At 36.9% G+C, this 15,419-nt stretch overlaps 3 protein-coding genes and 1 non-coding gene across 49 annotated transcripts in view; 1 reads left to right on the top strand and 3 right to left on the bottom strand.

Annotated features, from left to right (window-relative positions):
* Window positions 1-15,419, bottom strand: part of LOC125216834 — a 75,633-nt gene that overhangs the window by 35,931 nt on the left and 24,283 nt on the right. The gene's annotated exons all lie outside the window — the stretch shown is intronic.
* On the top strand, window positions 815-6,737 carry LOC125216805 (probable plastidic glucose transporter 2). The gene is made up of 14 exons (XM_048118581.1): window positions 815-898; window positions 1,293-1,454; window positions 1,891-2,002; window positions 2,085-2,152; window positions 2,232-2,364; window positions 3,334-3,433; window positions 3,542-3,654; window positions 3,793-3,886; window positions 4,497-4,650; window positions 4,763-4,906; window positions 5,003-5,076; window positions 5,677-5,765; window positions 5,975-6,089; window positions 6,210-6,737. The coding sequence occupies exons 2-14, from the start codon at window positions 1,364-1,366 to the stop codon at window positions 6,396-6,398; spliced, it is 1,476 nt and encodes a 491-aa protein (XP_047974538.1). The 5' UTR covers window positions 815-898; window positions 1,293-1,363; the 3' UTR covers window positions 6,399-6,737.
* LOC125216815 (cyclin-dependent kinase F-1-like) lies at window positions 7,530-11,079 on the bottom strand. The gene is made up of 2 exons (XM_048118591.1): window positions 10,477-11,079; window positions 7,530-9,079 (listed from the first exon to the last, which is right to left on the bottom strand). Exons 1-2 carry the CDS (start codon window positions 10,963-10,965, stop codon window positions 8,162-8,164), a joined length of 1,407 nt encoding a protein of 468 aa, XP_047974548.1. The 5' UTR covers window positions 10,966-11,079; the 3' UTR covers window positions 7,530-8,161.
* LOC125216824 (rac-like GTP-binding protein ARAC7) lies at window positions 12,784-14,322 on the bottom strand. The gene is made up of 8 exons (XM_048118603.1): window positions 14,070-14,322; window positions 13,902-13,989; window positions 13,708-13,817; window positions 13,565-13,628; window positions 13,429-13,493; window positions 13,281-13,346; window positions 13,091-13,197; window positions 12,784-12,977 (listed from the first exon to the last, which is right to left on the bottom strand). Exons 1-8 carry the CDS (start codon window positions 14,166-14,168, stop codon window positions 12,944-12,946), a joined length of 633 nt encoding a protein of 210 aa, XP_047974560.1. The 5' UTR covers window positions 14,169-14,322; the 3' UTR covers window positions 12,784-12,943.

The raw sequence follows: 15,419 nt of genomic DNA on the forward strand, positions 1-15,419 counted from the left end.
AATTAGTGTAACGGAAAATTTATCTTTAGTGTAATTCACATTAAATGAAATTATGACTGTAGTAGCCGAATATCAATTGTGATTAAATTACGTAATCCAATGTATTCAACATGTCCAATGTGTTGTTGTATAGTGTAAAAATGATAAATTTGAATAGAAGAATAAACGGCTCAATTAATTATTTCATAATTATAAAGAATATTGTATTACGAATGAAATGAATTAAAAGCAATTAATGGAAATAATCATTATAACTGCTAGTACATTAAAATATTTTCACAGCTAAATTTATTTAATCAAAATTTACTTTTGCAGTTTTTATTTATTGCATTTACATTCCTTACACAAAATAGTTATTCAAAACTGCCCAAAACTCGCCTTTTATATATGTATAGATATCCATCTTTCTTCATCTCTCTACTGACATCCACCTTCTCTCTCCAATTAAACACTTTAACCAATAACTCCTAAAACCCCGTGCCGGCTAAGCAATGTGTCATTTTAGCCGGGACGGCTTAACAAACTCTTCTATAAAATACCGTAGAACTTTTAGTCAAAATAAAGAAATTAACAAAATAATTTGCTATAGTATAGATTGTGTCGGCTATAAAACAAATGTAACGTAATTCTTGATTAAATTTCGAAGATCATCGACGCATAAACGATAAAGTGCAATTTTTTCTCTACGTTGGGGTTCATTAAATTGCTGTGTCGGTTTTCAGGGAGAGGCGACAGCTGGCATCATCATACAGATACACTTCCAGACATAATTTGTTGATTATATATTGATTTAAATTAATTATTATGCAAAACCCGTCGCTGTCGTACGAATTGAGATAAATGTAGAACCCCTTTTGCGCATCCAGAGTTTCATTCAGCGCCTAGTTTATCAACTCTGGTAGGTTTTCCACTTCCACTGCTTTTCTGTCGTTTTTATCCCTTTTTTTTTTCATCGCACTTTCTGTAAATTCATCAGCATTTACTTTTGTGATCTCACTCCCAAGTAACTTTGAGCTTGTTTCTTCTTCAATCTGTTGAAATTTCACTTTACCAGCTTCTGTTTCATTTTTATAGAAATACTAATAGATCATTTTAAGGCATGGGGGGATAGTAAAAAAGTACTGGAGAATGGGAGAAAAAACACGATTTTGTTGCTTTATCAGTATACTTTTGTTAGGAAATTCAATCTGTTGATGTGAATCATGCGATAGTGTGGAAGAAATCAAAGAGTTATATGCATTTTTCGGCTGTGCTTTGACAATGGTTCGTTATTCAATTATTGTGGCGGGAAGTTTGTAGCAATTGTCATATGAGAAGAAGGGAGGTTTCTAGCACTATCTGGGAAAAGGAGTAAAGATATAGGATGTTGGCAGACTTGCGAAGATCACCGGCGCATAAACGAGCAATGGATCCTAGGGATTACGATGAATCCACTGATCTTGAAGATGATACTGGTAAACTTAAAATGTTAACATCTTTTTTTTTATACCATTAATGTGTATAGTCCATTCATTCTGAGCATAATTGTGCCTAGATTGGAGCTGACTTCCACAACTTTATCCTCATTCTGGGTTGTCCATGTTTGTGCTGCATAGATTTGTGTTCTGTTCTCTGATAGAAATTAAACAAAAGAATGCTTACTGCAAAGTCACATTTGGCTATGGTTTGAATCTGAATTGAAGGAGATCATATTAAGTATTTCTAGTTACTCTACATTGGATAAGTTTTGAAACCATCCAAACAGGTTGGTGGACTTGTTATCATGACTTGAAAATGGTTGTCATAATCCTTCAAACAGAATGAGCCTATAGGATGTTGTTTCTAAGAAATATTTTGATTAATTTTATTGGTTTTGTTCTACATAAAATGATTCCTTTGTGGTTGTTTCAGAGCTTCTAGAGAGTAGTATGGGGCAAGAAACTGAAAATCCACCTTGGAAGCTTTCCATTCCACATGTGCTGGTGGCTACTATAGTTCCCTTCTTATTTGGCTATCATCTTGGGTTTGTTCTCTTACAGCTTTTACTTCCGTCTTTCTCTGATATCTCTGTTTCTTCTGAACTGATATCTACTATTTTTCCTCAGAGTTGTCAATGAGCCTCTTGAAACAATTTCTGTTGATCTTGGTTTCCATGGGAATACCCTGCAAGAAGGTGACATTGAACTTTACAATTTGTTATTAATGTGTGCGCTATAAACTGCACATTGACTTTAATACCATATATTTTACAGGCTTGGTGGTTAGTACTTGTCTTGCTGGAGCTTTTGTTGGATCACTGATCAGTGGTTGGATTGCTGATGAAGTTGGACGTCGTAGAGCTTTTCAGTTGTGTGCTTTGCCTATGCTTATCGGTGCTCCAATATGGTACTTAAAAATGTGTTTTCTTTAAAACCCCCTTTTATGACCTCGAGACCATATGCTGCTGTGCTTTTTATGCATTTGTCCTTCTTTGATTCTGGTGATATGGGTATTCATTGTGGATTTACTATGTGTTTCACTAAGCACATCATGGAGTATGAAGAAGTTAACCAATGCTCCCTCCTTGTGGTCCGTTTTTTTTAGATTATGCTAGTCATATGGCACATATCTTAGATAAAAAGGTACTCCAGTTTTCATGCACAAGCTACAGTAGACCAGCTTTTTCTGCAGTAATTTATTGCAAACTAGCATATAAACAGTAAGCAGATTAAGAACTAACAATTTATTTCTCCCCTGCAACACCCATAAAACTGTGTGACTAGTAACTACTAAGTGGTGCAATTTGGAAGCAACTTAAAAGACAAAACCTAATTCAGCATTAAAACAGTCTAGCAATTTGTTGATCTAAAGGCTGTGCATTTCTCTTTGACTCGTTCTGGTATATGCAGAAGTGGGACAGTAAAATTTAGACCAATGTAAAATGGCAGAGACCCCCCCCCTCCCGTGAAATAAAACGAAAAAAAAACTCATTAGCTGAAAACAAGATGGGAAGCTAGATTGACAATTCTAAATCGACAATGTTTTCAGTGGAATCTCCACATTACGTCAGAATATGTTATTTGATACTTGATGTGGTAGAGTGGAAACTAGGATATTCAATGCTGCCCTATATAAAAAATATATTATTCAAGTATAGAAGTAGAGTCCTCTTTTCATTTTGCCAAAAATATTCATTGTGGTGGTTTTCTTTATGAACTGAAGGGGCACATTATTCTTCTCAAACCATAGTCGCTAAGGTCTTGCAGGTGTCCTGAATGATCGTATTTCATAGTATAACTTGATATACTATTCAATTTTTTCCATTTTCATATTTATCTTTGATTTTGAAAGAGGTGCTACACTCTGTATTTCCAGTGCCACATCTAGAAATTTGACAGGAATGCTTTTGGGAAGAATTTTAGTTGGCATTGGCTTGGGTATTGGTCCTCCAGTTGCATCTCTTTACATAACTGAGGTACAAACACCTTCAGTTTCATGTGCATTTAATATTGCTCTGTAAAACAGATATGGGCTTATCCTCTTGGATTTTTATTTATGCGCTTATTTGTTTTCTTTCAAGTAGATATCACCTGCACATGTGAGGGGTACTTATGGCAGCTTTATTCAGATAGCCACTTGTCTTGGGCTGATGGCCGCTCTAGTGGTTGGAATTCCAGTAAGGAGTATTTTTGGATGGTAAATGATTTAACTGAGATTGGTTCTGGAAAAATGATTAATATTTTTTCGTTTTTGGTTAAGATCGTTATGTTTAATGGGAAAGGAAGGTTACCGAACTAATCGCATCTAAGTGGTCTTCACCATGTATTTGCCTAGGTGGCGCATCTGCTTTTGGATATCTATCTTTCCTGCTTCAATGCTATCTCTTTTAATGGCGTTTTGTGTCGAATCTCCACACTGGCTATACAAGGTTCAACTATTTTAATATTCTTAATTGAATTGCTTCCATGTTTCTGATTTGGGAATTTATTTGGAATTTTAGAAATCAATAGTAAACTTATAAATGTATGTAAATGCTGTCACGTTCCTTCCCCCTTTACCCGAAGTGCTTTAGTTGTTTCTTCTATGGTAATCTGTAGCCTTGTCACTCTGTCAAGTCTGCTTCAGGTTTGTCAATGAAATCTTTTGTGCTTTATTTTAATTGTTGCAGTGTTCCATGTATGTTATCGCTTGGATTTTTTTTGGCTGTTGCTTGTCCAATATACTTCATGCAAAGCTATTTTAGTTTATGCTTCTGAAATTTATGCAATTTATATGTGTTGTGTGATTCAAGTGACTTCAAAAGTTACTACACACTTTGACCTCGAAGACCTAGGAAGGGGTGAGGGGTCTGATTTCATGCTCGATCGTCCAGTAGGCTAGAATCAGTCTCCAGATGACCAGTTGCTTTAGAAGTACAACTTCGGTTATTAAATATATAGAGCAGGCTATAGTGCTCTGTAGATTAAGTATTTTATCATTGTGTTATCAATAGATGATTTGTAACGCTAATCATCACTTTCATCATCTTTGGCATGCAGCAAGGAAGACATGGTGAAGCTGAGAATGAACTTGAGAAGCTTCTCGGAACTTCTCATGCAAAAGATGCAATAGTAGAGCTATCAAAGACTCAGAGAGAAGATGAAACTGATACCGTAAAGCTTGCGGAATTGCTCTGTGGGCGGCACTCAAGAGGTACATATGATGACCTGCTTATCGTATAGCAGAAGCTCTAGGAATAATATCTGAAGCATTATGTTTTAGTTTTACCCAAAAATGCGTTGTTTTTTACTCAATTCTTTTGCAGTTGTTTTTATTGGATCAACCCTATTTGCTTTACAACAGCTTTCTGGAATAAATGCTGTGTTTTATTTCTCTTCAACTGTATTTAGACGTGCTGGAGTTTCCTCGAACCTAGCAAATGTTTGTGTGGGGATCGCAAATTTAATAGGTAATATGTGTTTTCTTATGCACAACATCATGATTTGCATTTTCATTTTATTTCTCTCTCACATTCTTGTATGTTGAATATATGTATTTTCTGCAGGTTCCTTTATCGCTCTGGCATTGATGGATAAGCTAGGAAGGAAGGCGCTCCTGCTGTGGAGCTTCTTTGGCATGGTTAGATGATTGACATTTCTGGGTTGAAATCTGGCTTTTTGAGCAATGTGATTCGGGGTTGATGTTTGAATCTCCTAGGAACCTATTAATAAAATATCAAATGCTCAGAGCTGTTATGATTTCATTGCTTTGCCTGCTTAGATAATGTAAACTTTTTGCTTATTATTTCCATGAGGGAGTTTCAGCTTGTTGCCATTGAACTTACTGCTTCTCACTGCATCTTACACTTCTCTTACTGATCAGTCCCAGTTTCTTAACCCTCTTTCCGTTGTCTTAAAAACCTAGATAAAAATAACAAAGCTAATAAAAGTGAAGCACTAGATATTATCTCAGTGACTTCATTACGCGAGTTAATTGGAATTACTGGACGCCTGGTTTTTAGAGGTAGCAGAGAGCTTATGTACCGGATACCTGTGCAGTTGTGTAATTAGTTGTTGCTAAATACCTGTGCTACTGCATATCAATGGATATGATATCTAGCATTTTTCACTTGCATGATTCATATAACCAGCTGCTAGTAGTCCTAATGCATTTATGACTTTAAAACTATTCACTTTCATGCATAACATGACTATGCATTTCACTGCTTTTTCCTATCAGGCTGCTTCAACGGGTCTTCAAGTTCTTGCAGCAGCTTCACCTCCTTCAAACACGATTGGGTTTTTACTATCCGTCGGTGGAATGATGCTGTAAGTGCTTGTTTTGGCTTCCTTTCTTCAGCATGAATTTATACATGTCCTCGTAATTTTCTTGCAAGTAATATTATTCTGAAAAACTTGACCAGTAACAAAGAATAGCTGCAGGTAGTGGAAATTTAGTGTCTCCTTCGATTCCCATTTGGAAGCAGTATGTGTATATGCCCTACACGGCAAATTTAGTTATGAGTTTGGTTATGCAGGTTCGTCTTAATGTTTGCTGTTGGAGCCGGTCCAGTTCCTGGTCTTTTGCTCCCTGAAATATTTCACAACCGAATCAGAGCAAAAGCTATGGCTTTTTGTATGTCTGTGCATTGGGTAATTGGCCTTCACCTTTTTATTTGATGCAACAGATGCTTCCCCGAACAGCTGTTATATACACACATATATTATACATGCCTTTTGTCTCGATCTAAACTAATTTCAGGCTATTTTCAGGTGGCAAATTTTCTTGTTGGGTTGTTGTTCCTGCGTTTGCTGGACCGCATGGGGCCTCAACTGCTCTACTCAATGTTTGGCTCATTCTGCTTGCTCGCAGTTGTCTTTGTGAAGCAAAATGTGCTGGAAACTAAAGGGAAATCACTACAAGAAATCGAGATAGCTCTCCTTGCTCAGGATCAGTCTTAAATATAAGCTCATGTGCTATCCCACCAGTATGTTGTCGTCTTCTTCTTCTACCACGAGTAACTTATATAGAAGAGTGTGCACGTTCAGGTATATCGATGTTCACGATAACGTTTAGATGAGGACGATGATTGTAGAATAGATAGTAGCATAAGGCGCGCGCTGTCGCATCACTTGTGAAGTGATGGCATTTGTGGGGCCAATGATTACTGGTGATGTCTGTATTCTTTGAGAAATAGTATTACTATGAAAAAAGTTTACAATAGGGAAAATTATCAGTAATGCGTGACTGAAAAAATGCCTCCCGACATTAAACAGAGATGCTATTCTCTTTTGTGTTAACTGCTTACAGTAATATTTATTTCTATGCGTTTTCTGTTTTATAATCCAAATCATGAAGCTTTGGCTTAAAAAACACGAGTTTTATAATTCAAGAAAGACAAGGGAGTGCATCTTAATCGTGAATCACGTCAAAGTGTTAATGAAGTTACTCCATTTTACTAACCAAAGGTGTATACATGTGTGAATCTTTGACAGTGAATGTTGATTTCCCTCTTACCAAAGTATTTAAAGATAACTTTCACCCACACTTTCGGGTGTGAGTTTTTTTTTCTAATTGGAATTTTTGCAAATATAGTAAACTTCTTATCCAACCTTTCCCCTCATGCTCCTATTCAAACTTTTTATTTTCTCTCATGCTCCATTATTTCCTCCTAAAATGAATCATTTTCATTTTTAGCAAAAAGTAATATATATTCTCTTTTTTTTCCTCTAATACTTTACTCTTCCTTCAGTTAACTCTTTAAATACTACTCCCTCCGTCCTATAGTAGATGTCACACTTGAGAGATGACACGAGATTTTAGGAGATGTTATTTTGTGTGTTAAATGATGAGAGAAAATATTATTTTATAATTGATGTGAGAGAGAACTTTTTCTAAAAGAGGAAATGTGACATCTTTTGTGGGACAAACTAAAAAGGAAAGTGTGACATCTATTATGGGACGGAGGTAGTATCATTTTCTCAAATATCGTGTTCAAAAAAGCATCTCGCTTATAGCAGGACGGAGGGAGTATGTTTTTACGCTTTCTTCGTGAATCAACCTCAACCAATCTCAATTTGTTCAACACACAATGATATAAAACTCTTAATAGCCCAGACATTAACCTCCAACATTCAGCCAACTAATTACAGGGAAAAAAAATCAGAAACTGAAAAGGGAAGTTTCATGAAATAAAACAGTAAACACTCTATTGCTCTCATACAACTAAGTTGATATACACACATTTCGCATGGAATCGGGACAACCAGCGACTCACCGGAACCATAGTGTATGTGTGATGAGATGGCAGTGTTCCTTTATAACTCACTCACCTGCTGGTGTCGCCATAAACTGAGAAAACAAGGCCAATTGGCCATTCCAAAACAGAATCTCCACAAGGGCCCTCAAGGATTTTTGGAGAGAGAGTTAGGTGTTGTATAAAAGTTACTAAGGTATACTTATCATAGCTTGAAGTCTTTCATACAGGGCTCGCTTTTGGACTATTGATGGATAAAAGCATAACCAACTTCTTTCATAATCTGGGTACATAAATAGCTATATGCCTATATACCTCAACTCACAACAAAGTGATTTATTGGTAGAGTTGCACAGTTTCTCCAGGAATTTCTCTCTTCAAATATGATCATCCTTGCTGCAGAGTGATCCACAAACATAATACTTATTGGCTCTTCTTCCAACTGCAGAGGTCTATCTTTGCTTATTATCAGAAGCGAATTGAGAAGCCATTATCCGTGCTAGTTACCAGTGATGGCCCAAAATCTTCAAAATCCGAATCCAATTCAAGACCATAATCGTTCCAGTTAGCAGAGGAATCCTCATCAGGACTCCCATGTTTGGAGGGAACCCTCAAATCAGATATAGGAACTGGTAAAGGTTCTTCATTCAAATACTTATCATCAAGCAATTCCATCGCGGTAGCTCTGCTAGCTGGGTCATAGCACAATAGTTTTCTCACAAGAAGAATCTCATCAGGAGACCGATTAACAAGGCATGCTTCTATACCACTGGGTTTTTCAACTTCACCAAATGAGATTATATTGTAGTCTGGAAGGTGCACACAACCAGGCCAGACCTCCTCGGTCAAGTTACCCAATACGCTAAAGATTTTACCCAGCTGATCAATATCTGATGCACCTGGGAATAATGGTTCAAGACTCAGGAGCTCACCGAATATACAACCGAGTGACCACAGATCAATCTCCAGCCCGTAATTTATGGAACCATAAAGTAGCTCAGGGGCTCTAAACCACCGGGTTCCAACACAGGAGGTAAGAGCACCACTCCCATCAACCCGACCCTCCTCAGCTTCATAAGAATAAGACTGCTGGAAGGGATCCTCAAGATCACTTGTCGTGCATGTAGCAAGACAAGAAGCAGCTCCATCATGAGTTACACTTTCTTCATCACCATCATTGTGAAACTCACCCATTCTAAGGTCTTCTGGCTCTGAAGCCCCCTTTCCACTTATCTTTTCCACATGCTCTTGAGGGAAGTGGCCATCTAGTCTGGGAGGAACAGTTTCAGATGATTGAGGAAATGCTGCTTGATTTGATGAAGGTTCCTCGTTCAACTGATTATAAGTGCCCTCATCAAGAAATCCAGGAGCAAGGAGTATCCTAGCCTGACCACAGGCAAACAGATGAAATATCAATGCATGTGTAACCATTGATGTGCCAGGTAATAAAGATTAACCATGAAAAAAGCAACTGTACTATGATACTTATCTCTTAAACTGATTAAACTATAATTTTCAAGAGGTCAGATGGTGCCTGCAGTTGAGGTTTGAGCTAACTTCTTGACTCATATGCATCAATGTAATTCAAGACATACTAATATTTTGTTTAATGCAGCACATATCTTAGCTACTTTAAAAATCAACAACACTGATAAATAACCAAATGGCAGTTCTCATCTATTTAACTTTTTAATTAGCAATTACTTAATTAGTCAAGCTGCAATAGTTTGAATACCTTATAAATTTATAATGTAGATAAGGACACATCTCTAAAAATCCCCATATTGTCAGTAGAGTCAAGGGGTAGCAAGGCAATGATAATGGTGTGTTTAAAGAGAAAAATTCCAATGTGTCAAATTTTATTCTTTATTTTGTTTGAATTTTAAATGACAATGGCGTGTTTCCCCTTCATAGAATACAAAAACAATGTTCTCGGCCAAGGAACCTTTTCTCTAAAATAACCCAAGATTACAATTTTTTCTACAGATGTATTATCCCAATGGTACTACATCTCAGGTAATGTTAAATTCTCTAAATTCTGTCCCACATCGACTTGGTGATGATTCAATCTAATCTATATAAGTGTGGATAACTCTCCCCCTTATGAGGCCTTTTAAGGGGTGAGTGGCCCATTTCTAATATGGTATCAAAGCGGGCCCAAGTCGATGATGGATTTCTCTTTATTTCTTATCTACCTCACGAGTGGAAGACCGATGTCCTTTCCGGCCCACATCGATGATGGTTCTCTTATCTCTAGCATTGCCTACCCACGTGATGGAAGACCGATGTAGGAAGACCGATGTCCTTTCCGGCCCACATCGATGATGGTTCTCTTATCTCTAGCATTGCCTACCCACGTGATGGAAGACCAATGTCCTTTCCGGCCCACACGTGAGGGGGCGTGTTAAATTCTCTAAATTCTGTCCCACATCGACTTGGTGATGATCCAATCTAATCTATATAAGTGTGGATAACTCTCCCACAAATCTCTTCTCACCAATCTACTGTGAAGTAGTAACATAACTTGGAAGTTATAAATCTCCCATTCCTCACAAATATCACGATTTGCTCATTACAGAATGCTACATTTTCTTTGATGTCAATGCAGTCCCGAAATATATGTGAACATAATAAGCAAGGAAAAACTGGCCAAGAAAGGGGAAATAGTACTATTATGTTCGAGAACCAGATTTCACTAGCAAAAGATTACCAACTCTAATGTAATATCAACAAACATTCACTCAGAGGAAAAGCCCTAATAAATGCAATCAACATATCCATACCTGACCAAAATCGGCGATTTTGAGAATTCCGTCGGCGGAAATGAGCAGATTCGATGGCTTTAAATCTCTGTGAGCGATCGAATTGCGGTGGCAGGCGTCGACCCCGCGCAAAATCTGGACCATCCAGCGTTTGAGCTCGCCGGAAGTGATCCCGCCCTTCCAGTCTTTCTTGGCGGCCTTGACGACGGCGGAGAGGTCGGTGGGAAGGTACTCGAGCACGAGAACGGCATCTTCGTCGTCGCTCCAGAAGTACTCGTGGAGGAGGACGACGTTAGGGCAGTTCTGGAGCGTCTGGAGAGCCTCGATCTCGCGGAAGGCGGACTGGTAGTCGTGCACCTCCTTCAGGGCCACGATGGTTGAGTCGGATCGGCGGCGGGCCTTGTAGACATCGGAGTAGGCGCCGGAGCCCACGCGCTCCAGGATCTCGTAGTTGGCGGTGATCTCGCGGCGCGTGTGGATGCTCCAGCTCTTGGACGGCGGCTGCTCCATAGTTGAAGATCACTGCATCACTCCTTCTCACTTCTCTCCTATTTCGATTTTTTGGGGATCTGGATTTTTTGCCCTTTCCTTTTGTAGGATCCAACAACAATTCGTGGTAAATCGATCAACACATAAAACCGGTTCGATGCGATTTTAGTATTGATTTGGGATATCGAAATGCCAACGAACTTATTGTACCGAAAAATACCGAATTATTGATATATTTTAACTTTTGATGTAATATCGATATGAATTTTCTTATATTGTGATATATCGAACATACATTATATACCGATATGTTTGGTATTGGTATACTGTCATACTGCTGTATATACATATATTAATTAATACATACCAAATCTATAATATACACGAAATTTTCAAATGATATTTCCGAAATACAGGTATAAGAAAAGGTATGGTCGAACATAAATTCAGTATATCAGTATATATCATAAACCGGTACGGTAACGCATTCAAATTGTTCTATACTGAAATTTCGATTTAATAAAAAGTTCGATACAGTAACGGTATGATATTTTCGATACGGTATAATACAGTATGACACTTTCAGTATGGTATAATGTACCTTCCCACTTCTAATTTTGATTATTTCATGGACTATTATTAAGTTGGATAAAACGATCGATTTTTTTCATGGACATTTATTAAATACATGTGTCATTGTATATTTAAGACTAAAGTCTAAAATTGTTCTTAAAATTTGATTATTTTATAATTTTAGTGCATAACATTATGTTTGCTACTTTTTTTATTTACTAAATTATGAAATTGATCCATTTTTTTTAGTTTTTGACCGAATTATAAAAAACTAGCGGTCAAACATAATCAGGTAACTTTTGACCTAATTAGTACTATACTAATTTATGATTAATTAGAATTTTAACATTTTCAAATTATTGACCGTTGATTTGAAAATGAAATAAAAAAATAGGAAGATATCAAAACGTAAAGCCATAATGTTCTCCCACTGGTTTTTCTTCTTTGTCATTTTGTGAATTTTTGTTGAAACCTAGTGTAAGCCTTAGCGAGAATCATCTTCTCTGTGAGCTGAGAGTTACCACTCTCTTTTTACCGTTCTCCTGGCGGCACACGCGAGATAGGAGGACAAAGTTCATAAAACAAGAGAAGTCATCCCCATTCGAAAATCGAGAAGATTAGCTAGACTTGATTCTCATTTTCTTTTACATTCGTAGAAAGTATTTGTGTTCCTATTTTGGAGTCTACCCCTCAATTTTCAGGAGTGAGTGTGGTCCCTTTTTTTGGGAATACAGTGGTCCAGGTATTCTATATTTTGTCATATATTGTGACTGTGTTATAATATTTTCCTATAATAGTGATATGGTTATTAAAATTTATATGGTAAGTTGATTCGTTGATTTTGCAGGTCAGGCAACATTTGCATGTCGGTCTCTTCAAATGGTTTGACTATAAAACTGATGATGGGAGATACTGAGGAATCAAGCTGATGACTAGTTTCATTTGCATTTTGAAGTTTATGAGAAATTTTCTTTAATTTTTCCTAGAATTTAGGATTATATCGGTTTGATTGGTGCCTTTCTATGGTTGGTATCAATTGCAAAAGTAAATATGTATGTGTATCAAGTTGACATGGATTCAAAATAACATTGCATAACATGGAATGTTGACACATCTAATTAGGATTACTTCAAACTTTGGCTATATCTTCTTGAAGCCTCCAGTTCAAAGAATGATGTTATGAAAAATCTTCATTACTGGATGAAATTGAAATTTACATGATAATGATATGAGGAATTAAAACCGCAGAAAGTAAAACCAGAGAGCTAAAATCAAAACAAAATATTGAATTGAATCACACAACACAACAGAAGTAGTAGTATAACATAAATCATAGACTACTACAATACCATGAGAGAATGAACAGTTCCCCCATGAGTAACACTACCAAACATTGTTACATTTTGCACCACAGCTGCCTGCATCATTAGGCGACGCAGCCTCCACAAACAATACCTCTCCTGCACAAACAAAACAACATGTTAAAATGAACAAACTCATCACTTATTTTGCTCATAGACCATAGTGATGGTTTTGGTTTGATAAAGTAATTGATGATAATCTATAAACTTACACAATTGAGCAGCCACTACTGTGTCGCTTCTTGCGTGACGCCACTTCCTTTCTGCGCGGAGGTTGAAGCACAACTTTGATTGCAGTATCAAACACACCCTTCACATTCTGCCACCAAACAAAGTAATGAACCGATTCAGAATCCAAACTTGACCAAGCATGAATTAGAAATACTATATAAGTATCCTTACCTGTTGAGTCTTGGAGCTGCATTCTATATAAGCTGCTGCACCAATCTGTTTCCTCAGCTCCTCTCCCTACACATTTTTTCCAATGCAATCAAATAAAAACCATACAACAAAATAAGAGCAAGATCAAGAGCAACGAATCGATACGCACTTGGGCTGTGGTGATAATGTTGGATCCCATATGATCACCAAGATAACCCCTGTCATCCCTCAGATCTACACAAGGGAAGGCAAAAATGTGAGTCACAACTCTCACACACATCCGCAAACCAACCACAAATTCTTACCTAACTTTGTTCCAACAAGCACAATTGGAACATTAGGGGCAAATCTACGAAGTTCAGGCATCCACTGTAGAAACAATCAAGAATTAATCTGAGTTGACAAGATCAAACAGAGAGAGTGAGAAAAGGGGTAAAAAAATGGGTACCTTCTTGAGGACATTTTCATAGCTAGCCCTACTGATTAAAGAGAAGGCCAAAACAAATATGTCTGCGCCTCTGTAACTCAGGGGCCTCAACCTGCTGTAATCTTCTTGCCCTTTCCAATTCAACAAACTAAAATTAGTACTACCAAAAAACAGTTATACTAAAAGGGAAAGGGGGAAATAATATACACACATACCTGCAGTATCCCAGAGGCCTAAGTTGACAATGCTGCCATCAACAGCCACATTAGCACTAAAATTGTCAAACACTGTTGGAATATAATCCTGCCATTTTCACAAACACCTTCAATTCACAAACTAATTCCAACAATATTCAACACAGAGAGAGAGAGAGAGAGACTAACAGTAGGGAATTTGTTGCTGGTGTAGCAAATGAGCATGCAGGTTTTGCCAACAGCTCCATCTCCCACAGTCACACATTTGATGAATTTTGAAGCACTCATTATTGAATCTTGAGAGAGAGAGAGAGAAAGCCCCAAATGCAAATGCAGAAGGAAGGAAGGAAGAGAAAAGGGAAAATGGATGGATATAGAAAGAGAGGCCCTAATCTCTAATATAGCAAACTTGGAGTTTCAAGAATGGCATAAAAAAACAAAGCTAGGAACAAATTAAGCTCATGTTTTTGTGGTTATGTGTGCATATTCAGTGTGTGTATCTATTTCTTTCTATTGTGTGGTTTGACTGTCGCTTTTCGTCCCTCTCAATAAATTTGAAATATCCAACAGAAACATTTTTTGAAAAATATGCTTTGGTGGGACCCGCTTTCCCAAACGGCTACCACCAACCCAACTACTCCTCTCAATATTTATTACTGCTGAATATTTCAAATTAATAACCTCTTTTTCTTGCATTTATAACAACATACTCTAGTAAATGTGCTATTGGTATGTTTGGAATAATGAACCAATCAAAATTTATGTCTAATAATATCTAGCAACTTCATCCATATAGTACTCCCAATTTAATTAATGTGCATTGTTTTATAATCTGCGATGCTACATTAGAATAGTCTAGTCCAACTTAAAATGGTGATTTATTTAGTCTATAGTATATAGGATAGGGATGAAAAAAATAATTAAATTCTAATGCATAATTAGAGACTAAATTTCAACCATCTAGAAATAATCTCCATACTTGGTTATGTATTAGGATTTGTTTTTTTAGGAGTGCGTTTAGTTTCCATGAAATGAGTATTTAGTGAATTTATCTATTGAATGCATGTGTTTGATTTTGCAGCATTTATTACTTATTGGCTCAAGAATTGGGAATAGGCCCGTGGTAATTGTTCATCGAGTTGTTGTTTACAAATCATAGAGTGATTGTCTGATATGGAAATTGCCTCTTTCTTTGCACCAAGAATTTGTTTCATTAAACCAAACAACTGATCCAGAAAATAAAACTATAGTTTCGACAATTGCTTTTATGCCCATTGTCTTAACTTAAGATTAGGTTTCACCGAAACCAAACGACTCCTTAACTTGCTCATCCAACTCCATTATCATCAAGTAATATAGAGTAGTAAATTCTAGCATAGTATTTTGACCAAAATTACGTAACAAAAATATTAATCGAATAATAAAAAAAGAAACTCAAAGTCTTTGTCACTTTGATTACAATTCAGTCATTGCCAGCTTTAAGGTTTATAACATTGCCTTCTACTTAAAAGTGCCGACTTTTCTATAATTTGGACAAGT

The sequence above is a fragment of the Salvia hispanica genome, chromosome 1, assembly GCF_023119035.1.
Source record: "Salvia hispanica cultivar TCC Black 2014 chromosome 1, UniMelb_Shisp_WGS_1.0, whole genome shotgun sequence".
Taxonomy (NCBI): domain Eukaryota; kingdom Viridiplantae; phylum Streptophyta; class Magnoliopsida; order Lamiales; family Lamiaceae; genus Salvia; species Salvia hispanica.

Excerpts from the sequence above, each read along its gene's own strand:
- LOC125216805 (XM_048118581.1), top strand. The coding sequence starts at position 1,364 with ATGTTGGCAGACTTGCGAAGATCACCGGCGCATAAACGAGCAATGGAT. Across the intron at positions 3,655-3,792 it reads GTAAGGAGTATTTTTGGATG|GTGGCGCATCTGCTTTTGGA; the intron begins GTAAATGATTTA and ends GTATTTGCCTAG. Across the intron at positions 5,766-5,974 it reads TCCGTCGGTGGAATGATGCT|GTTCGTCTTAATGTTTGCTG; the intron begins GTAAGTGCTTGT and ends TTGGTTATGCAG.
- LOC125216815 (XM_048118591.1), bottom strand. The coding sequence starts at position 10,965 with ATGGAGCAGCCGCCGTCCAAGAGCTGGAGCATCCACACGCGCCGCGAG. Across the intron at positions 9,080-10,476 it reads AAATCGCCGATTTTGGTCAG|GCTAGGATACTCCTTGCTCC; the intron begins GTATGGATATGT and ends GCCTGTGGTCAG.
- LOC125216824 (XM_048118603.1), bottom strand. The coding sequence starts at position 14,168 with ATGAGTGCTTCAAAATTCATCAAATGTGTGACTGTGGGAGATGGAGCT. Across the intron at positions 13,494-13,564 it reads GCTTGTTGGAACAAAGTTAG|ATCTGAGGGATGACAGGGGT; the intron begins GTAAGAATTTGT and ends TCCCTTGTGTAG. Across the intron at positions 13,198-13,280 it reads GCAGCTCCAAGACTCAACAG|AATGTGAAGGGTGTGTTTGA; the intron begins GTAAGGATACTT and ends GTTTGGTGGCAG.